This window comes from Orycteropus afer, unplaced genomic scaffold, assembly GCF_000298275.1.
Source record: "Orycteropus afer afer isolate SDZICR_OR568_19922 unplaced genomic scaffold, OryAfe1.0 scaffold00018, whole genome shotgun sequence".
Lineage (NCBI taxonomy): Eukaryota > Metazoa > Chordata > Mammalia > Tubulidentata > Orycteropodidae > Orycteropus > Orycteropus afer.
In genome coordinates, this window is record NW_006921605.1 from 2,819,616 (window position 1) to 2,843,450 (window position 23,835).

The 23,835-nt window shown below is 56.8% G+C and overlaps 1 protein-coding gene across 1 annotated transcript; it reads right to left on the reverse strand.

Annotated features, from left to right (window-relative positions):
* Positions 1-2,856: 2,856 nt before the first annotated feature.
* SLC26A11 (solute carrier family 26 member 11) lies at positions 2,857-23,835 on the reverse strand. Its single transcript, XM_007959598.1, has 16 exons — positions 23,602-23,835; positions 22,985-23,177; positions 22,527-22,612; positions 20,521-20,600; positions 18,856-18,998; positions 13,429-13,604; positions 12,663-12,735; positions 11,278-11,328; positions 8,800-8,860; positions 8,398-8,453; positions 8,032-8,172; positions 6,437-6,564; positions 6,104-6,203; positions 5,670-5,803; positions 3,837-3,909; positions 2,857-2,948 (listed from the first exon to the last, which is right to left on the reverse strand). Exons 1-16 carry the CDS (start codon positions 23,833-23,835, stop codon positions 2,857-2,859), a joined length of 1,821 nt encoding a protein of 606 aa, XP_007957789.1.

Genomic DNA, 23,835 nt, shown 5'->3' on the forward strand with positions numbered 1-23,835 from the left:
AAAGACAATTTTTGAGGGGAGCAAAGGAGACATTTTCTGAGAATTGGCTTAACCACTAAAGTCACAAGGTGAACACCTGTGCATACTGGGAGCCTGACAGAACCACACTTCTCAGCATTACCTAATTCTAATTTAAACAGTATTTGGTGAAATTTCCCATACAGTCACAGAAGAAGTAGAAATCTCAGAGGAAGAAAAAGGAATTTAGCCTACAGCTTACGGAGCCTCAGTCCTGTCAAGTGTCTTAAGTTTGGAATACTCTTTCTTAAAACCCAACCCTGCATCTCCTGACACCAAAATCCACACTCTTTCAGGGCAGTTATCCACATCTTTCTTTTTAAAAAATGAATTTATAATTACAAGGTAATTAGGAATGTATTCCTGGGTAGTATAAATAGTTTACTCAATTTGGCTGCTAACCACATGGTTGGAGGTTCAAGACCCACAGAGGAAGCTTAGAAGAGAGGCCTATTAAGCTGCTTCTGAACAGTTGGCCACTGAAAGCCCCATGGAGCAGCTGTACTCCGACACGCATGGGTTGCCATGAGTCGGGCCAACTCGATGCCAACTGGTGGTGGTATCTGAAAAATCAAATCGTAACAGACATGCTTAAAATGCACTGCTCTCAAGAAGTAACATGCTTACCATCTCATGCATATGAGTCTCATGTGGATCCTTCTAGAACTTTTTTTCAAACTTGAACAGACATCATAGAATCGTTTAGTATTTGAGTTTACATACAGGGTATCTTAAGATGGGTATCATTCTGCCACTTGTTTTTTCACTAAAATATCTGTAGTAGTTATAGCTCCACTCCTTCCAACTGTGACAGTACTGGGTGAGTGTTGCAAAGCTTCAATTCATAATGCCCAATCCCCATCTATCCTCACCTGAGCTGCTGAGTCAGAATTAACTCCACGGCAACTACCACCAACAACGCCCACCAGAGGCATCGACTTACTCTCCACCAGCTCTGTGAACAGGATGACATCTTGGCTCAAGAATTGATGGGCTCGGTGTGTGCATACAGTCAAAAGCAGACTGCCGCTCCTTTACAGCCCTGGTCAGGGATGGCCTGCTGGGCAGTGGGGGACATTCCACTTTGCAGAAACAGCCCAAAGTAAGAAAACACAGGACACATTCGAGGTCATCAGGGAAATGCACATCACCAACACGATGAGCCACTGCTCACACTCACGAGGATGGCTGCCATCACAAAGTCAGATAACAAGCGTGTTGGTGAGGACATGGAGAAACTGGAACCTCAGTACCACTATGGCAACGTAAGACGGTGCTGCCATCATGAAAAACAATTAAACACAGAGTTAGCGTGTGACCCAGCAATTTCTCTCCTAGGTGTGGACCCAAGAACAAAAACAAACATCCACACAAACAAAGGAACATAAATGTTTGAGCAGCCCCATTTGTAATGGCCAGAAAGTGGGAACAACCCAAGTGTCCATCCAGAGACGGATGGATAAACAAAATGCGGAATCTCCACACCACAGATGTTCTCCAGCTGCAGTGAGGAACGGAATTCTGACACCCGACAGAAAGCACAGAGCAGCAGGCAGTGGGGGCTGGCTGCACTGTTGTTCAGGGGCAGGCAGGAAAGGAATCTAGAAGGTACGTGTGGATGTGAGGCTGTAACGGGGCTACAAAGATTGCCTGCCAGAGGAAGCCCAAAGGACATCTGCTTCCAAAAATCCACCACCTGAAAACCTCGGGGAGCCCAGGCCTGGGCTGACACACAGAGTCACGGTGAGGGGTCACGGCGAGGGGTCATGGCGAGCCTGAGGTGTTAGTTTTGGTTTCAGTGTCCCTGCTGTGCTCAGGAAGTGGATAGCAATGACCGGGAGGGACATGGCCTCGTGGGGACACTGGTGGGTCAGGAAGGCACCGTGGCTGGAGGCCACCTGACCAAGGCCTTCTGCATAACAAGCTCCTCCTTAAGGTGCAGACCACACACTCCGTGACCGCTCCACCCTCCAGGAACCACCCCTGGTGACCATGAGACGGGAAACAAAGAAGGGCAGGCACTACACGTTTAACCTGTAGAGGCGAAGTCAGTCATGACGCAAACACACCACAAAAGGCCAGGCAGACGCCACAATGCACAGAATCTCTATTTATTATCACAATAAATATTCACAGCAATGACTGTGGGGGATGGTTACACAGCACCGTGAGCCATGTGTAGGATGAGCCCGTGGATGTGAGACTGTAAACTGGTCCACATGCTAACGTCCACGTGCATCTACGTTGAGCGGGCAGGGGTGTGGAATGATCACCAAAAGAGACTGGGGGGGTCCTGTAATTTTCACAGGAAGTGTTTATGACTCTTACAAAACCACCAAAGTCATTACTTTAAAAACACAAAACACAAAGTTATTTTAAAATAGACTTGAAGTCATTTGGCACACCTTGGTTTTCTCCCCAACAATAACACAGACGCCGCCATCAAGACCAGACACCACGTCCCAGACGCCCATGACCCTCAGCACACGCTCCTCCCTGCCTGACTGAAACCTCAGGACCTGGAAAGGTGGGATGGCCCGAGGACACCCCTCCTCAGCCAGCCTGGAAATGCCTGCCCCATTGCTCTCTCACACCATGCTAGAAGGTGCCCTTCAGGCCACGACTGGACAGAGGGGAGGGCCCGGGGCGGCAGGAAGGGAACAGTCCACTCATCCCAGACGAGGCTGAGGTTCCCAGCTGAGGCCCTCCTGGTCACTGCCTCTGCTCTCCTCAGCTCCCTCAGGCCGGCGTGTGAAGAAACAGCATCAGGCATCAACATCACAGCAACAAGAACCTTCCAGAAGGCTCCTTGGATGCTGGGCGCCAAGCAGGGCCCAGCTACGCCTTCAACAGGGCGACCTTGTGCTCTGGAACAGGGTCATCACTGATGTTATAGGGCTGGGTCCCCGGTTCTTGCCTCAGGTACTGCTCTGGGAGAGACACGAGAGGCTGTCTAAGCACTGGAGCAGCAGAAGGCAGGGCGGACCAGCCCACAGGACAGGGGCCAAGGCCGGCACCTCGGCATCCGCAAGCAGGGCACCAGAGGGCACCCAAGCTCTCTGCTCAACTATCTCTGAGCTCATCATTCTCCCTATGTCACTGGTACCCCCTTCTCATTGCTGAGAGGTATTCCACAGGGTGACCACACCAGATGGCCCACCCACCCCACAGGGTGACCACGCCAGACAGCCATCCATCCTATCACTGGTTGGCTCACAGCTGTCAAACTGAACTCAAGGAGCAGACACTGAACGACTCCATGATGCCATTCCTGTGAGCTTCTAGAACAGACCAAACTAACCCACGTGGTAGAGACCAGAGCAGTGGTCACCCCAGTGGTGGGAGGACCAGCTGGGGGAGGGCAGGAGGGAACTTTCTGGAGTGTGGAGAGAGCCCACATTTGGCTGGTAGATACATGGAACATCCGTGTGTCAAAACTTCGGTTGTACCGATGGTGTGCAAATTCTGCCTGAGTTAGCACACACGGCTCAGAAGTCCCCAGATCAGGAGAGGCCCGCGTAATGGGCCTGCTGCCTCGCAGCCCTCGGCTCTTCCCTTCCTCTCTCCCTGCAGGTGAGGGTGGGGCGCCAGGGCACATAGCACACAAGGCTCTCGGAGGCAATGAGGCCTCCAACGGTGCATCCTGCACCTGTGGCCTGTCCCTCGGGGACGGAAGGGCAGCCACGGCCCAGCTCTGACCAGAGGTGACTGGCACACACTCAGGACTCCAGCCCCGGCCTCCTCTGATGGAGCCTCAGCTCTTCCTGCCCCTCCCGCCCGCTGTGGGCTCACTGGGGCCCGGTTCCGATGGCACCAACCTGCTTCTTCAAGGGTAGAGAAATACTGGAACCCCTTCAGGTCTGCAGACAGCAGGACACGCAGCACAGGGACCTGAAGGGCAGACCAGGTTAATGAGGGCGGGGTCACTCTGTGCTCACACGTGAGGGCAGGAGGCTTGGGTCAGCCCCACAGCTCCACCACCAAGCCCACATGGGTGGGGTACCCCCCACCATGTCATATGCTGTGTCTCAGTGTGTCCTGGTGAAGGGCACGTCTGTCCCCACATCACACACCGTGTCTCAGTGCATCCTAGTGAGGGGCATGTCCCCATGTCACACACCATGTCTCAGTGCGTTCTGGTGATGGACACATCCCCACGTCACACACTGTCTCAGTGCACCCTGGTGAAGGGCATGTCCCCATGTCATATACTGGGTCTCAGTGCATCCTGGTGACAGTCACATCCCATCACACAGTGTCTCAGTGTGTGCTAGTGAGGGGCACACCCGTCCCCGTGTCACACACATCAACCCATTCTGAGGAAGGTCATGTCCCCGTCCCACTGTGTCTAGTGCCCTGATGAAGGACCCAGTTGTCCCCATATCACACGCCACGTCTTGGCGTGTCCTGGGGAGGGACCATTCATCCACCCGGGTGCCCGTGGAGGTGAGGCCCGCCCCTGAACCGCACACAAGTCCCGGGAAGGGAGCGGTTTCAACGAGCATCTGCAGAGGACACAGCATGAAGCCACCGAGCTCTGAAACACGGCACGGCGGGACGGCTAGCAGCCCAGCACTGGAGTGGCCTTCCTGAGCCTACAGCTGGTCCTCCCCTCACTCTGGTCTCAGCATCCTCACCGTCTCTGGAGGACGTGGCTGCCAACCCCGCGGGGCCGCGCGAGCCCTGTGTGAACCCGTGACGAGCATCAGCTGCAGGGAAGCCCCTGGACCCCTGCCAGCTCAGTGTCTGGTTTCAGGGCTGGCTGCAGAAGCGTTCTCCAAGAGACTGTGGCCACACCTATGTCCCTGTGTGGCCCTGCCTGGCATGTGGCTGGGAGGACCCACTTCACGATAAACCCCATGACTCTGTCAACGCTGGCCGCAGGCTATGTGCCTGGGCCGTGGCAGGGGGCCTCAAGCCCATACTGGGCCCCTACCCCTTGTCAAGGTGCACCATTACTACCAATGCTGTAATGTCCAGAGTCACGACCCTGCTGTTCAGACCACACCCAAGGCTCGTGGGAGCCAAGAACATGGAGTTTAAGAATCTCCTGGTTACGCTGTCCGTCACCCCGACCCTTCTTCCCCCAGGCTTCTGGACGCCCCTGCAGCACAGTTTTGCACATCTGGGTCTGCCTACACTTCCTAAAAGGCCTGTCTGTGAGACCGGGGCCCCGTGTAGTCCCTCATGCAGCAAATGACAACTGTGAGTGTCCAGGCCCAGACCACCCTGTGGCCCCTCACAGGGTCCCACTCTGCAATACACAGAGGGAAGCAGCCCCTCACAGGGACAGAGAGCTACCACCCTGCGGCCCCTCACAGGGTCCCACTCTGCAACATACAGAGGGAGGCAGCCCACACAGGGACAGAGAGCTACCGCGAGACCCTCTGGACAGTCCCAGCCCCCCTTAGAAGCCTGTTGTGGTGGTTGTTGTTATGTGCCCTTGAGTCGGACTCAACTCATAACCACCCCTCATTGGGTTTCTGAGGCAGTATCACTATGGAAGTAGATTGCCCAACCTTCCTTCCGAGGAGTTGCTGGTGGGTTTGAACCGCCAGCCTTCCGGTTAGCAGTCAAGTGCCTTAGGCACTACGCCACCCGAGCTCCCTCCAATCGCCAGGGGCTTCCTGACAGCTCCACCACGGCCTCACCTGCAGGCCCACGAAGGCCAGCGCCGCGCCCCGCCGTCGAAAGTCCTCCAGCAGCTCGCCGAGTGCCAGCGCCACGGTGTAGTCGACGCTGCAGACGTGCGTGCAGTCCAGGACCGCGCTGCGCGGGGGCGAGGCTGCGGGGACAGCTGGCAGGTCAGCGTGGCGAGGGATGCCGTCCCCGGCTGTTTGGTGACAGCAGGGGAACAGGTCTCTCTCCTCCCCAGGACCCCAATATGCCCCCAGAGGGGACGGTCCTCAAGGACAAGGCCCTGGGCGTGCCACATGGAATGCTGCAAAGTCCCACGGGCCACAGTCAGGAGCATCTCCCTGCCACCGAGGGTCAGGTCCCGAAGGAGAGTGGGCGGGGTCCCGAAGGAGAGTGGGCGGGGCGTGGGGGTGCAGGGAGCCCGGGAGAGCCCACCCCGCCCCCGTACCTTCCAGAGCCCGGCTAAGCATGGTCTCCCGGAGAACCTCGACGGCTGGGAAGTGCAGGCCGCTGGCCGGCTGCAGGACGAGGACCGGCCCCTCCGACACCTGGGGTGGGGTGGGGTGGGGCAGTCAGTCCAGGGAGGAAGGCTGACTGGCGGGTGGGCCTGTCTGCTCGCTCCTCAACCAGAGCCCAAAGGGCCAAGAGGCAGCCAGCCCCAGGTGCAGTGCAAGAGCACCACGGTTCCCAGCGAGGGGGCGACTTCAGGATGAAGGGAGTCTGGGGCCCTGCTCCCCCAGGTGTCCCCAGCCCCCCGAATGGCCCACGTGACGGCAGGTACCTGGGTCCTGGGCCTGGCCACGGAGTGCAAGAGGATGAGTGTGGAAGCCAGGGTCCCCGCCAGGATGCCGTACTGCACCTCCCAGAAACACAGCAGGAAGGTCACACACAGGGGCAGCAGGTCCAGCCCTGGGCGGAGGGACGGGGGCGCGATCAGAGGTGCCAGCCCTCAAGGTGCCCAGCACCCACCCGCCACGGCCCAGCACCCCGGCAGGCAGGACACTACGCTGACTTCCCACTTATTGATTAGAGAAGATCCCAACCCCCACTCTGGGGGCTGCAGCTTCTGACAAAGCCACAGGGGCCCAGGGGTGTGACCCCTGCTTGTAGGAATGTGGAAATCAGAAAGCCAGTCCCTGTCCGCCGAGGGCGAGGGGCAGTGAAGGGCTGCGAGGGGCAGTGAAGGGCTGCCCGGCCCAGGACCCCAAGGCCTGAGAGGTGAGGGGCAGGGGGCCATGCGGCCCTCTGGGACCACGGTGGCCGCCAGGACAAGGAACTTCACTTCTCTGAGCCACAGGAGGGGTGTTCTAAATGGTAAGTGTGTTGGCTTTGGTGTCAGCCCTGAACCTCACCAGACCCACATCGTCCTGAGCCTCAGATTGCCGTAAGTGAACCCAAACGGTCCTGTTCCCTCAAGGGCAGATTTGAAGATTAAAGGCCACAGCACATGAGAAGCTCCTGGCACATAAAAGCGCCAGGTGAAATGATTAATTATTTCATCTCATAACTAGCTGGGCTGACAGGAAAGAATTCAAACACCCTCCATAAACCCTTTAAACTCTGACAAAAAGAAAACAAGAACTGTGCCCCAGAAGGGACAGCCAGTTCAGGAACCACTGAACTGTACCCACGGGCTATGCTAGGCCCTGCTGTCACCCGAGTCCCCAACTCTGCACAAGAAAGCTGGCATAAGCAGCCGAGGACAGGTGGCCAATGTGAAGAGGAGGAGGGAACGCACGGGCTGGACAGGGTCCCACGCCGAGGCGGGGAGCTGGGGACGCCCCTCTGCCCCCCAGCTCCGACCTACTGCTTCAGCACATGCCCTGGCTTCGGTGTCCTACACTGAGCTGTCACACCTTGTCTGGGGTGACAAGCTGGTGGGGAACCAAGGATGGCCCAGCGTTTACAGGGAGGAGGCTGAACTGTATCCCCAGAAAAGACACGCTGAAGCCCTACCCCCGGTACCTGGAAACCTGACCTTACTCGGAAATGGGGTCTCTGCAGAGGCAATCAAATTGACATGAGGTCAGATGGGGCTGGGATGGGCCCCAAATCCAGAGATAGGGAAGGGGCCGTGGACACAGACAGGCAGGGAGGCGACCACGGAGGCAGAGATCAAAGGGATGTTTCTGACTACAAACTGGGGGACACCAAGCATGGCTGGAAGCCCCTGGAAGCCGGAGGAGACTCCCCAGCACCCCTGGTGGGAGCTTGGACTTCCGGGCTCCAGGACTTTCTTTCTGTGTCTGTGAGCCAGTCAACATCTCTCGGTTGAAGGCCCAACCCCGTTGTTACAGCCGGTTCAGGAGACCCCAGCACCCAAGGCCCCAGGACATGGGCAGGGCACGCGTCGCCAGCGCCACGGGAAATACGTACTCTTGACACGCCAAAGCGTCCCAAAGATCTTGGTGTCGAACAGGGGGGCCACAGCCGTGATGATGACGGCGGCCAGGGCGGCCTTGGGGATGTAGTAGAAGAGTGACGTCAGGTAGTTGAGTGACAGCAGCACCAGCACGCCTGCGGGGGCGGGGACAGGGACGGGTCATGGGACACGCAGGTTCCCACCCGGGCAGGGCATTAGCATGTGTATGAGCCCCGTCCCCTGCCCCACACCTGTGGGGTCCAGGTGGTCCAGCCACACACACAGTGTGCAGTGGGCCGCACACACCTCTAGTGGGGGCCCCTACCTTCCCCTTCACCCACCTGACTGCCAGGGGACAGAGGAAGATGCCGGGGACTCACCTGTCACCAGCCCCCCCGCTGGGGTGCACGCGCCTGACTGGGCATTCACAGCCGTCCTGGAAGGCAACACATGGAAGTGACTCAGTCGGCAGATCCCGGACAGGCATCCACCCACCACAGCCAGGAGTGGGTGTCTTAGTGGGACCAACTGAGCGGGCCTCTGCGGGCAGAGTGCCCATCCTCCCCACCCCACCCCCTGGGGGACCTAACAGGACCCTGACACCAGGACCATGCGTGCATGCCAAGCCCTGGGCTTTTCAGTAGTAAGGGCCGTGTGCTGAGCAGGGCAGAAACGTGTGCTATGAAGAGCCACCTCCTCCCTTGTCACAGCATGCTGCCTTCCGTGGACGGAGGGACCCGGTCAGGGTGGATGGGCCTCCCAGCAAGGCTGTGGGCACTCACCGTCCGAAGCTGCCCGTGACTGGGTAGGAGGAGACGAGGGAGCCCAGCACGTTGGTGAGGCCTGGGCCGCGGGCAGGTGAGGGGGATCCGGAAGGGGAGGGGAGAGATGAGGGGAGAGAGAACCAGTGAGAGGAAGTATGGGGGGTCACCCTGGGGGAGGAGTGGTGTCTGTCTCTCTCTGTGCTGCTGCTGCTGTCTCCATCCCCTTCTGTTTCTGTCTGTCTGTCTCTCTACACGTGTCTCTCTGAGTCTTCATCTCTGTCTATCTCGGAGAATAAACCACACTCTTTGACCAGTTCCCCAAGGCCGTCTCCAGCTCTGTAAGGGTTCTGGCTCCTGTGTGTCTGTGGCCCATACATGCCTTTCCCGTTTTAAGGAAGCGAGAAACACTTGCCCCTGAGAGGGGCACTATCAGAGCAAGGGTGCCCAGACAGACCCAGCAACTCGAGGATGGGCAGCCTGCCCACGGCACACAGCAGACCCCCTCATGTCAAGCACCTTTCGTGGGCCGGCTGGCCAGGGTGACGTGATCGTGTGACCTGTGTGGTGAACCCCTGCCTATAGCCTCGTTGGCACCAGGACCTGCGAACCAGGATGTAGGGCTGTGTGGGTCGGAACCCTGCCCAGAGCCCTGCACTGAGGCGGTGGTGGTGTGACCATACAACACCCCACAGGGTCATGGGTTCACCAGGAGGCAGCACGCAGCATGGTGTGGGGCCCTCAGCCCCGTTCCACATGTCCTCAAGGGTGGGCCGGGGCAGCCCCTGCTAGGCCACACCTGATCACCCCTCCCCTAATGCCGGAACCACAGACTCCAGGGGCTCTGACACACAGGGGTGAGTTGGCCTCTGCCAGGCGGCTCCTGAAAGCTGCTGGGTCTGTCCCATGCCCATGGACAATGAGTCAATGACTCTGCTGGAGACTCGGCCGCTGGCAGTGATGGGGGCCAGGCGCTCTCTCTGTTCAGTGGTCTGTGCCCTTCCTGGCACCGTACCTGGTCTGGGTTGTGCCTCACAGCTCACCATGGCCTTGGAACATGAACTGTGTTGCCCCTGGCGTTGCCATGGGAACAAGACACACCAAGAGACCGTCTGTGGGAGGCTCACTGGTGGGGGCTGGGTGAGTCTCAGGAGGCCCCAGCCGTCCATCGGCAGGCCACGCCCCACTCACCAGGGCTCAGAGGGCGGCACTGGCAGGGTCCCTGCGGGCTCACCCTGGGGCCCCATGGCCTCCACATGGAAAACCCAGGCTGCTGCCTGGAGAGAGGGACCCAGAAACCACAGTGAGGACCGGATCTGGGGCTCACGCGGCAGGGCCATGACAGACCACTAGAGGCCAGCTCTGTTAAAAGAAAGCTAAACCGAGTAGCAACTGGGATCTTAAAAGCTTGCAAGCTGCCATCTAGATGCAACGATGGGTCTCTCCTCATCCAGAGCAAAGAAGAATGAAGAAAACCAAAGATTCATGGAAACAATTAGTCCAAGGGACTGGTACACCATGCAATCCTCAGCCTATATGACTATGAGACCAGAAGAACTAGATGGTGCCCAGCTACCACTGCCAACCACTCAAAGGGAGATCTATGTAGGAGATCCTGGATAGAGTGGGAGAACAATGTGGAACAAAGTCAAAATCATTTGGAAAATAAAAAGGGGGCCAGGTTTGCTGTCTGATAGAGCCTGATGGAACCCCTGAGACTATGGCCCCTAGCTGCCCTTCAGGTCTGGAATTGAACCCACACTGGTGGCTTCCAGCCAAACAAAAGACAGGCATAGGAGGTGAACATTTACTGAGGTAGATACACTCCTTGGAGAGATCAATCACGGGAGAAAGAAGGGCTGTTTATGCACAGGGAGACAGCTCAGGGGGCAGGGGTGCATGGAGGGCTGGACACAGGGAAGTGGTGACTGTCAGGAGGAAGTGAGAGGGGAGCTGTTGCATTGTGGGAAAGTGTGGTTAATGTCATGAGACAAAATGTATGTGAACTGCTGTATGGAAAGTGAATTTGCTCTGTAAATTTTCACCCAAATCACAATAAAAAAAAAAAAAGAAAGAAAGAAAGTGAAACTGTAAATCCAGGGCTGGGCCCTCCTCAGCCACACTGGCCCACCCACCTGCCGGAGGGCCAGGCACGGAGAAGACACCGCAAGCCCTTGCAGCCACCAGCCTCACCTGAGGCCTCTCTGGCTACATTCCCAGCTTCCAGCCTGCGGGCCCCATAGCTCCCTCTCTGGGGTGGACCATCCCAGGCGTTCCTGGCCTTTGCACACAGCAGGTGCTTAATAAGTGGCAGTCGGAACTGAGGCCACCTGTCCCCAATCCTAACATCTGCACTGAACCACCCGGGATGTGAGGGGGCATTCACCCAGCTCCAGGCCACCACTCCACCTGCGTCTCCTCTCGACCATCCCACTGCGTACCCCGTGAGGGAGACGCAGAGAAGCCCACGCAACCCACGAGACCCGGGCGGAGCCTTACCAATGGCCATCAGTTCCTGGTTGGCGTCGATGCGGTAGTTGTTCTGAGAAGCTGCAGAGAGACAATAAGGCACTGGTCAGTACCTACGCAGGATCAGTAAGAGAATGTTTGCCAAACGACACAACAGGTGGTGACATTCTCCACAGCGCAGCCCCTAAATTTTACAAACATTAGTGCTTAAATACACACACACCGTGCGTGTACTTGCACGTGTCCACGTAGCCACATCTGTTTGTGTACCAGGGAAGGAGCAGAAGCCGCCCGATAAGTGTCCACAGGTAACTGGTATAGCGAGGAGGTGGGGGGTCCTTCCTCACATGCTTCTGCCCTTTCACCAATTCAGCAGGTACCGTTTTTACAACAAGGGAAAAAGCTGTGGACTAAACACCTCTCTGTGTACAAGCAGCGTAACTAGAAAGCCAGAGGTGAGCACAGCCCAGAGAAAGGAGCAGACAGAGATTTCAGGGGAGACACAGGCACAGGGACTCCCTGGGACGGTGAACAGTTGATGTGCTCGGCTGCTAACTGAGAGGCTGGGGGTTCGAGGCCACTCAATGGTGCCTTGGGAGGAACTCCTGGTGACACCTTTCTGAGAAACAGCCTTCAGACCCACGGACCACGGTTCTGCTCTGACACACACGTGGTCGCCACGAGTCAACTTGACGGCCAGCAGTCTGACTCTTTTTTAAGGATGTGAATCTAAGACAGGGGTCGGCAAATGTTTTGGCCAGACTGTTAAATGTTTCCGGTTTTGAGCCGTACCGTCTGGCTCAGGTGTGCAAGGCACCTGGAGAAAGCGCTATGTTCACGTCTCAGGAATTCTGCGAGCCGGCTATCAAAGACCACCATCACTACCAATCAAACCCAAACTTTCAACTAACAAACCACATGAAAACAGGACACTACTTAAAACTCATCGCTTCCCCATTTATCTCACTGGAGCTCACTATTCCCAAGGCTCTTGACGTCACTCATCTGCATGCACCTGTAGGACCCCAGACAATGGCGGCTACTGGGTCTCTTGTCTCACTGTGTTCACACTCCACGTTGTGAGAGTCACGTCGGCCTGAAGTCAGCCCGCTGGGGTGCTTACACCACAGGGACTGGCAAAGGCTACAGAACAGGCCCTTTACTCTCACTGGGTGCCAGCTGGTGGGCAGGTACCAGCTCACAGCAGAGGTGGCTGTTCAGCATAAATCTGTAGTCCCAGTGGATTTTAAAGAAAGAACAGAGGCATGCACTACTTGGGTAAACACTCAAACTCTTAAAACTCAAGCAGATAAACACAAGTAAGAAAGCAGGCAACAGGGAAGGCAGGTAGCTCCCGGAACAAGACACACGGTGGGACTGCGTGACACACGTCTTACCAGTGACACACGTCTTACCAAAGGCTTTGGCCACCGCGATGCTCTCCAGCAGGCCCATGAGGGGCACCACAGCCAGCCCAGCCCCCATGTCCTGAGAGGGAAAAGGAGACGTGAGAAGCCCTGGGAGGCCGCACCTTGCTGCCTCAGGTAAGGAGGCGATGGGTCTGGCCAGGCAGTGGTGCCTCCCTCCCTGCCCCCGACCCTCACCCCCACCTGCCCCCACACCCACACGAAGGCAGGGACCAGCTCTCTTGGCGTCTCCTAACTGAAGCAGGTGCACTTCGGCTGAAGGAGCATGAACGAACCTATGCAAGCAAACAGCTCCTTATGTGAAAGGTTACAGGAGAACGGGACAAATCCACTCTGTGCTCAGGCCCCAAGGAGACGAGCACCCCAAGGTCCCTGAAGGCCGGCCCTGCGGTGCCGACGGTCAACGCCCACTGCTAACAGAAAGCCCGGAGGTTCGAGGACACCCACAGGCATCTCGGAAGAGAGGTCAGCAGCCCTACTTCCAGACACTGAGTGACTGAAAACCCCGTGGAGCACGGCTCCACCCCGGGACACGTCGTTGAGTCGGAAGTGACCGGACGGCAACTGCTCTGGGTTCCTACGTTAGGAGGACAAAGGGGGTGTCCCCAGAAGTTCTGCTCCAGCTGGGCTCTTGGTCAGCTGTCCCTGAACCCCGACACAGCCCTCACTGAGGGCTCAGCAGTCCTACTGAGACTCAGACTGCCCCTCACCGAGCAGATGCATCAGGGACATGCAGCATCCTGCCTCAGCCTACCTTGACCATCTCAGAGAAGGAGACTGTCCCGTTGGCAGTGGTCACTGAGAAAGGAGGGGTCCGAACGGGAGGGAGCCCCTCAGCTGTCTCCCCAGTAAGAACAAAGGGCTGGTATCCAGTCACCTCAAAGGAGTATGCAACCAGGGCAGCAAAGGAGACCACCAAGGCATTTCGAGCTAGGACAGAAGGAGGAACACATGAGTGACAACTCGCTCCTGGCAAAGCAAGGGACATTTAAGGCCAGATGCTTACCTCCATCTGGGGGACTGTGGGGAAAGCCACCACGGGAGAGGAACACCCACCAGCTACAACCACGGACACGCTACCCATAAATGCAGCATGGATGCCGTGGACATGTGCAGGCATGAACACATGGCTATACACGCTGTGCAGAGAGGTACACAGCATGGCAGTGAACACAGGGACCAGTAAGCTCACCGCACAGGCAACGTCCAGCATCCAACCAAAACTGTCAGGCAGGCAGAGAAGCTGGGAACACGTCCCACACCAGGGAGAAACATTAATGCATCAACGCATATGTGAAAACGACACACAGATGTGAAAACGATACACAGACGTGAAAACGACACACAGACGTGACAGAACAGCAGGCAGGACGTTAACGCAGATTATAGCTGCTTTCCGCATTCACGAAGCTGGAGCAAAGACCACGTGTGTTAAATGGAGACGTGGAACATATAAGACACAATGGATGGGATTAACAACAGATCAGGTGCTGCAGTAAAAAAACCAGTGACCTTGAAGATGTAGCAACAGAAATCATCCAAAATGTATCACAAAAAATACTGAAACAAACTGTGCAAGCATCAGTCGGCTGAGGACAACTTCACACGGCCTGATATGCTGTACTGGAGTCTGCCAAGGACGGGGCAACTGAAGAAGTAACAGCCAAAGATTTTCCAAGTTTGATGAAAACAGTAAATCCAAGCAGCTCGCCAAACCTCAGGCACAAGCAACACGGAGAACGCTACACGAAACTGAGGCAGGTGACAGGGCGGGCACCTCACGGCCGCCAGCAAAAAGGGCCGCACCAAGGAACACAGGAGAGGGGCGGCAGACTTCCAGACAGGAGAGCCCGTATTGTTACACAAATAATGTGCGCTACGTGTTTTTCGCAAACCACACAACCTCCTTGTGCATTAGTTCCCTGCACACGCCATGTGTGTTATGCGTGAACGTGCATAGTTCATGAGGGCGCGTTATGTGCAGAAATGAGAATATTATCTTTAAAACACTGAAAGAAGAGAAACCATCACCCAGGATATCCTCCAGAATTAAGGACTTTCAGACACAGGGAAGCTGAATGGGCCTAACGCCAGCAGGTCTGCACTATGAGAAGTGATAAAAGAACTCCTTTAGACAGAAGGAATGTGATGCCAGGGGGCGCAGGAAGCACCTCAAACAGAGGCTACGTGAGTAATTATCACTTTTTCATCACTTAAATCTCCTGGGAAGTAACTGCCTCTTTAAAGCAAAGATGATGGCAGACTGCAGGTTTATAAGAGAAGTTGAAGCAAAGTGTGATGACAACAGCACAAAGACCAGGAAGGGAAACACAAACATACATGATCACAAGGTTCTTATGTTACACAGGAAGTCATACGGTATCAGGCGAACACAGAACACGTGAAAGACCATCCTACAAACCCTACAGCAACTACCAAAACCCCAACAAACTAAGCTAACAAAATAAAACCACACATGCAACAAGTCAGTCAGCCAAGGAATCAAAACAGAATCATAAAAAATAATGCAGAAGGTAGAAAAAGAGGAAAAGGGGAACAAAGAACACGAGACAACCAGAAACAAAGAGCAATGCGGTAGATCCAAAGCCAGACATGTCGATAGTGACACAGTATGCCATCCTGTCAACAGGCAATGAGAGGCAGAGATTGTTAAACACAAAACAACAAAACCACTGTTGTTCAGTTGATTTAAGTCACAGGACAGAGCAGAACTGCCCCATAGGGTTTCCAAGGCTGTAATCTTAGAATGGAAGCAGAGTGCCACAGAACGGCTGGTGGGTTTGAACCCTGGACCTTCTGGTTAGCAATCAAGCACTTAACCACTGTACCACCAGGGCTGTCCATAAAGAGACACAAACAAGCTAACTAGACTAAAAGCAAAAGAACAGGAAAGGCCGCCCTATGCTAACAGCAGTCAAAGCCAGAGTCGCTAAGTCAGCAACAAAGGAGATTTCAGAGCAAAGATGTTACCAACAACAGCAGAGATGTGTTCTTCTCAAGTGCACACCAACATTCACCAAGATAAACCATACTTTGTGCCATAAAACAAGTCTCAGTAGGTGTAAAATGATTAAAATCATACAGAGTATATTCCCTGACAACAGCAAAATTAAATTAGAAATCAGTAACAAGATTGGAAGTTGAGGGTCTGCAAAAAATGGGAAGACCCTCAAAGAGAGAGACTGACACAGTGGCTGCAACAACGGGCTCAAGCAGGGCAAGGACCATGCACATGGGGCCACTCTGAGTCCGAGCCGACTGCATCCAGTGGCACCTACCACTACCACCACCATCGTCACAAAACGCCAACTGGAAGATCCCCAAATACCGGACACTATGTAACGGGGTCAAAGGAGGAATCAAGATAGAAATTGAAAGGTGTTTTGAACTGAATGGAAATGAAACAGTGTATTGAAATTGGCAGGCTGCAGCTAAAGCAGTGTGGAGAGGGACATGCATAGCACTCAGGAAACACCTCAGGAAAAAAGAATTTCAAATCAAAGACTTCAGCTTCCACCTTAAGAATGAAAGGAAAAAAAAAAAAAAAAAGCAAATTAAATCCAAAATGCCCAGAAGAAAAGAACAGATGAGAATGGAAATCAACAAACTAGAGAATAAAACAGTCCAGGAAATCAATGGAACTGAGTTGGTTTGGTGAAGCAACTGGTAAAACGACACATTTCTAGCTGGTCTGGTCAGGACAGAAAGGGACATGGGTCGAGTGCAGGTCCTTCTCTGCCCTTGACAGCCACGTGCCCTTGTTACCTTTCTGGGCCTCATTCCCTCTTCTTCATAATGGGGAAAATAATATCCCATCTTCAAGGTCGCCATGAGTCATGTGAAGTAACGCACGTAAAAGGTGTTTGCTTGTCCTAACTCAGCTAAATGGAAGCTAAAAGTCTAGCTTTTAAAGAAACAACTTAGGACTGAGTGAGTGTGGCAACGAGCTTCTTCAGGCAATGCTACAGCTTGGGGAGAAAGGAGGAGACAGGGTCCAGAGCCCCATTTCGCAAATGTTAGCGTGCCTGGGCATCACCTGGGCATTGCGTTAAAATAAGACTCTGACCCAGCAGGTGGTGCCCAGGCTGCCAGCCGTGATTAGCAAGGCGTGTGAGGTGGATTGACCTCCCAAAGACACCTGTCTCACCCTGAAGGTGAATAGGTGAGGTCCCCTGTCAAGGGGGATAAAGGCTGCTCACCCACCGACTGTGAGGTGGAGAGAGCTCCTAGGTTATGTGGTGGTGCTGTGAGGTGTCACTGAGTCAACTCCAATTCACAGCGGCCCCACGTACAATGCACCACAGAACCAAACACCGCCCGGTCCTGCGTCGGCCTCACAACCGTTGCCATGCTTGAGTGCAACATTGCAGCTGCTGTGTCGTCCATCCCTTTGAGGGCCTTCCTGTTTTTCCCTGACCCTCCACTTTACCATTCATGACGTCCTTCTCCAGGGACTGGTCCCTGCTGACAATATGATCTAAACAGGTGAGATGACGTCTGGCCGTTTTTGCTTCTAAGGTGTGTTCTGGCTGTACTTCTTCCAGGACAGATCAGTACGGTACCTGGGTTTGTTCACTATATGGGTTATCTTGGGGGGGGGGCGCTAACATCATCACAAGGCCACTAAATGTGCAAGAGGGAGATGAAGAGTTGGAATCAGAGTTGGCATCGTGACAAAGCCTCGACCTGCCGTTGCTGGTTTCGAAGAGGGAGGAAGGGACCATGGGTCAAGGAATGCAGGGGGCCTGGAGAAGCGGGAGGAGGCAGGAAGCAGGTTCTCAGTTATTTCTCTGTCTCCCTCAGCTCGGAGGGAGGGCCCAGGAGACACCTCGGGTTCGCTTACTTCCCTGTAAACCCATCTTGTTCACTTGTCCTCACTCAGCCACAATACCCACGAATGCTGTGTGGCCCCCGGGTTCGCTTACTTCCCTGTAAACTCATCTTGTTCACTTGTCCTCACTCAGCCACAATACCCACAATTGCTGTGTGGCCCCAAGGCAGCGGGGGCTGCTGTGTCCACCTGGGCACAAAGAGCCCAGGCAGCCCTGGGGCACAGGTCCCAGCTCCCCGAGGGGCCTCCTGAGTGAGCCAGTGGCCGCATGTTCCCTCACCCTGTCGCCTTTACAATCTGCTTTGTGGAGTTTGTCATTACCTGTGACTCACCTGAAGCAAAATTCTTATCCCCTAGCAGGCGGACAACAGAAACAAAAACAGGTGGCGGAGGCCCGATTTCTCCCCCGAGAGCTGCCCGGAGACCAGTGGTTGCCCACCTCAGCACGACTGAGGCTCTGGATCGGCTCATTGCTTGTGGTTGGGGCCGTCCTGTACGCCATCCCTGACCTCTGCTCACCAGACGCCCTAACACCCTCCCCAGTGTGACAACCACAAACCTGTCCAGACGTTGCCCAAGGTGAGGGCAGAGTCGCAGCTGGCTGAACCACCGGTTCTGACCGGGGTTGGCAAGCTCGGCTGCGTGTCAGAACCAGCTCTTGTTGCTGGTAACGTACAGGGTCAGCTAAAAAGGGGAAGGCCCTCAATGAGATGGACTGACAGTGGCTGCAGTGACGGGCTCAAGCGTAACAAGGACTGTGAGGCCGGCGCAGGAGCGGGCAACGTCCCGCTCTGCGGTGCGCAGGCTCGCTGTGAGTCACAGCTGACTCAACGGGGCCTAACCACAGCAGTTGCTGTTAGCTGATGAGTCCCCCCACGGTGATGCCCTCATGCCCAACGGAACGAAACGCTGCCCGGCCCTGTGCCGGCCCCACGGCCACTTAATGGCCAGACTGCTGTGACCCGCAGGGTTTCCACGGGCCGACAATCAGAAGTCAATCAGCTGTCCTTCCTGCTGGAAGCTTCCTTAGTCTGGAAGCTCTGCTGACACCGTTCGGCGTCCTGGCAACAAGTGGCTTCCGACGGCAGATGGATGGTGGTGTGCTGAGTTGCATTGGCCGGGAGCTGGACCTGAGTCTCTCGTGAGGACGACGAGAACTCGACCGCTGAACCCCACCATCGTCCTGGGAGTCCTCCTTACCCATCTCAGTAGCCACGCTGCACCCGCACCAATCCCACAAGATTCTCCTGGGGTGGGGGGACGCAGGACTCCCAGGGACCATGATGGCCAGGACACCGCAGAACCGTCCGCAGCCCGAAGGCCCCTCACCTGTTGTGGCCGTCCAGACGAGCCCGTGGCTGAACCGCACGCCGGGCGGCATCTCAGGGTGGACGGGAGGCACGTGGTCCCGCATCAGCTTCAGCACCAGGAGCAGGACCATGCAGACGAGCCCCAGCACGGCGTCCCCCACCCTGCAGACAGACGTGCGTCACCGCCCACGCAGCCAGCGGCACCGCCAGCCCCGCCGCAGCTGACAGACTTTCCTTCTCAGGCCTCTTTCCCTCTTGCATTTCTCAAAACCTTATTCCAAACACTGAACGAGCAGACAGGCACAGGCCTGGAAGCGGAAGTGAGGCAGGTTGCAATGGCAACAGTGTTAGTAGTTCAGTCCTGCTGCCCACAGCTACCTCCCGGCACTGAAGGCCCTTCATCTGTGGCAGTCCTTGATTATCTGTGACCTGCTGCTCTTCACTCCAGGGGGCGGACCTCCGCCTTGGGCATCCGACGGGGATCGCCTGGCTTCCAGGCGCACTCATGGGAAGGCCCTGAACAAGACCCGGGTAGGAGAGGAGGCAGTCACAGCCTCCCCGGCCCGGCCTCGGCTCGGCCCCCACCAGGGCCCCTTGCAGCTCCTACACACGCATCTCCTCCTCTCGCCCCTCCGGCCAGAGGCCCTGGTTCTCACTGAGCTGTCTCCGAGTGCCCTGGTGTCCTGTTGGTCCTGCCCTCGGTGAGGGACCCCTCCGTTAGAGGCTGCAGGTGCCAACACAGCCTGGCTCTCCTTCGCACTCTATCTGCCGGCCCTCAGTTTAATTCCTCAAAACTAAAAACAGCCAAGGTGTCTTTCAAGGGCGGATGGACAAATTGACTCACACACACAATGGTGTTTTACCCACTATTGTGGAGTGGATGCCAAGCCACAGCGCCCCTAGAGGACAGAGTGGAACTGCCCACAGGGTCTCCAAGGCTGTCAATCTTCATGGAAGCGACTGCTTCATCTTTCTCGTGTGGAGTAGACGGTGGGTTCAAACTGCCAAGCTCTGGGTTAGCACTGTGCTACCTGAGCTCCTTAGTGGAGTATTAAACCAAAACCAAAATCATTGCCCTCGAGTTGGATCCTATTCATAGCGACCCCTCCTTGGGTTTCCTAGAGAGTATCACTATGAAAGTAGGTTGCCCAACCTTCCCTCCAAGGAGTGGCTGGTGGGTTTGAACCACCAGCCTTCTGGTTCGCAGTCCAATGCCTTGGGCACCACGCTAGCAGAGCTCCCTAGTGGAGTATTACTCTGTAATAAAAAGGAGTGAGCTGTCCAGCCACAAAGGTAGGTGTGAAACTCAAGTGCACGTTGCTAAGCGAAGGCGACAGTCTGAAAAGCCGCACGTACTGAGGAGACAGTGAACAGGTCTGTGGTTGCGGGAGGCACAGGGCAGGTGGGAGGCAGAAAGGCACCGTGTTCTTCTCCCTAGATCCTGAACCTTCTGAGCGTGACCTGCTGCCTGGCTCTCCCATCACCCAGAGCACTAGCACGTGGTCCACCTGGGCAGCTAGTCCACGCCGGTTCTTGGCAGGTCTGGGGCCGGCCTGAGACTCTGCGTTTCTCATGGACTCCCAGGGCACTGTTCTGGGGGGAAATGCCACCTGGGGTGGGGTGGGAGAGGGGTCCGCAGGAAGAGTGGCCCCTTAAGCGGAGGAAGAGGCACAAAGCGTGGTACCTGGTCTCTGCGAGGTTGAGGAAGGTGTAGTACACCTGCAGGAAAAACTGCCTGGGGATGTCTTGCAGTCCCAGCAGATTCTGCGCAAACAGAGACCCCGTTAGACAACCCCGGGGAGAAGGCCTGGGGCGCAAGGGCCGTCGGGGAACGCCCCCTCCACGGCCCAGCAACAGCCGCACTCGGGAGGGGCGGGCCTGCACCCACCCCCGGGCCGGAATCTTCCCGGGGTCTCAGCCCCTGGTCTTGGACGGCCATCTCCCTCCATCCCCAAAGCCTCTCATCCTGGGATGCAGCATCTCACAACGTCCCCGGTCAACGGCACGTCTTTGCTAATTCATATTCATCTTAAGAAATACTGGTCTGGGAGACACCAACTCACGGAACCCAGCTCGAGCGCAGCCTGGTCGGGCTCACCTCCCCGCCCTCACTGCGCAGGCCCCGCCGCCATTGGCCCGCTACCACGTCCGTCATTCGGCGGCCCTGCCCACTCCCGCCCCCCCCAGGCCCAGCCACCATTTGCTCGAAGCCGCGCCCATCACTACCGGTCGGGCCCGCCCCCGAAGCACAGGCCCCGCCGCCATTGGCTCGCGGCCACGCCCGTTACCCGGCGGTCCACCTGGCTGTCACCGCCCCCTGCCGGAAGGAAAAATCACTCCGAGCGATGGGCGGGCTTCCGGCGACCAGTGCTGCAGGGAGCTGCCGAGGGGCGGCTGGGGTGCCCCCAACCCCCAGGCCTCTGGGGTCTTCGGAAGGGAAGGGGGGTTCTCTACTCTCCATCTCGCGGAGCCCTGCTAGGGCTCATGAGGTCCAGACTAAGGACGGCGATCAGGCTCCGAGGCCCCTGGGCGCTGCGCTCCCAGCTCGGCGGTGCAGGCCGGACACACGACTCCGGCCACAGGGGTCGCCCTTCTGGATGGGCCTGCTGGGAAGGGCCCCCCCAGTGCTGGGGCTGCACTTGCCTACGTGGTCCCGTGTCTGAAAGGATGGGGAGCCTCCCCGCCGCCAAGTTTCTCCGGGGTCCCACCCACTGGTTGGGGAAAACTTCTTGGCGCTAAAAGCCGGACCATCCTAGGAGACGGCACGTGCCAGGCTCACCCTCACAGTGCGCCCATCTGTGAGACACCTTCCGAATGGTCTCTCGCCCGTCAGGTGTGGGTTTTACAGACCTGCCTCCCAGAGCGTGAGATGGAGCGCTGGGAAGGACCCGGTACCCAGCAGCGCCAGTGCACAAAAATGCCTGCTGCTTTACGCACAAAGATCTGCCCCCTGCTCCTCACTTTACCTCCGTGGGGAAGATGGTCTAGGGCAGCCTGGGAACCACAGCTCAGGGCGGGCCCCGGGAGACACCAGGTCTGGAGGCAGGGGTGTGGCCCCTGAGCTGCACCTGCAGGATTCCGCTCAGCCTCATCCCTGCACACTGAACTGAGCCCTCCCAGTCTGCCAGGCACAGCACTGGGTGGCCGTGGGCAGCAGCAATGGCCCCTGCCGTCCGGGGACTTAAAGTCCAGTTAGAGGAGAAAGGTGGCCATGGCTGGTTTGAGTACTTCTTATAGATGTTTGAGACAGAAATGTAAAAATTGTAGCTTTAGAGAAACAAATTGGAAACCAGAGTAAAAACAGAATCATGTACTCCACGAGCAGGGCAGCAAGTTGCTGGTGCAGACACTGGCTCGTGTCCGTAAAGGCTTCCTGGCAGAGTGGGTGGCTGGGGAGAAAGCCAGACAAGGGCTGGGGAGGCAATTAGCAGCTGCCCAAAGTACCCGCCTTCCAATCTTTGAAGGCCGCCCAACGTCTCCCTGAGAAGGGTCATTTTAGGGTTAGAAATTGTTTAGTTCATTGCTTTGGTTAATTGTTAATCATCACCGGAAGGGCGGTGCACGTCGAGCTCCTGGAGGAGGGGCGTTATCTCCACTGGCCAGACCTCTACTGGCCCACGAGCACCAGGTCCTGGCCTTAGTCTTGCTACCCAGCAGGGACCCCTGTGCCCTGGCGGGGAGTGTGCCTACCTTGATCTGTCCGAAGCCAATGGTGACGGTGGCAGCAGAAGTGAAGCCTTTGATGACGGGGCAGGAAATGAAATCCAGCAGGAACCCTAGCCAGCCAGGAAGGAATTCCAGGCTGGTCCCCAGCTCCGCCCGGGCCCCAGGACACAGGGCAGACATGGGGCTGGGTAAGGTGGCATGGCAGGATTAGGGGGACACAGGCTGCAGCTAGGAACTGGAGAGCAACATGCCTGGCTTGGACTGTTCGGAAGAGTGGGAGCAGGAGGCTGGGGCCTGAGGCCCGGGTTCACCTCTGAGCAGAGACCAGAGCTTGCTCCGGGGCAGGGTGGGGCCTGAGGGCATTCCCTGACATCCGCTGACATGCAAAGTGTACAAGGCAGAAGGACTGAGGCCCAGGGCATCCCCCGGAGGCAGGCACCCAGTACCAGGCACCCCGGCCTCAGCAGGAAGGCGTGTCTTACCAAGGCACAGGAAGCCCATGGCTAGCTGGATGCAGCCCGACAGAAAGGCCAGCAGTATGGCGTAGGCGGGCTCGTGGAAGGTGTAGAAGGAGACCAGGAGGGACATGATGGCCGTGGGGCCCAGAGTCACATCCCGGGAGGTGCCCAGGAAGAAATACACGAAGCAGCCCATGAAGGCCGAGTAGAGACCGTACTGTGGAGGGGAGAGAGAGCGGTGAGCCAGCCGGGCCAGGGCATGAGAGGGTGTCCCCTCCTGGTGTGTCCCTGATGGCCGTGCTGGGGCCCAGGCACTTGTGTGTGGTAAGCACATACTCCCGCTACCTTCCATCATCCACAAGGGGCCCCCCGACCTGTGGGACACCCAGAGCGGTGACCACTGAGTGGGGTGGGGTCGGTGCCGCCTGCCGGGAGCGTGAGGGCCTGTGTGCTTGTGTTCTGATGGCCACTGGGTTGCACTGGCCCCACCTGGACACTCAGAACAGCTCGGGGCCTGGGTGTGGGCAGCGGGGCAGGGACGGGGTGTGGCTCTGCCCAAAGGGAGAAACCCTAAAAAGCAGGGGGCGGGGCTGGAAGCGCAGGGCGCGCCTCCTGTCCGGAGCTGCGGCACAGAGCCTCACCTGGGGCGGGAGGCCGGCCACCTCTGCGTAGGCCAGTGCCTGGGGAATGACCGTGAGGCCGACTGAGAGTCCCGCGATGAAGTCCATCTTCAGCCACTGCATGGAGTAGTCGGGGAGCCAGCCCAGGATAGGCAGTCGCCTCTGCAGGGCCGCCGCCGAGCAGCAGGGCCCCTGCCCCGCCATGCCAGGGCCTGAGGACCGGGGCTTGCCCAGAGCCTGCACTGCCGCGGACAT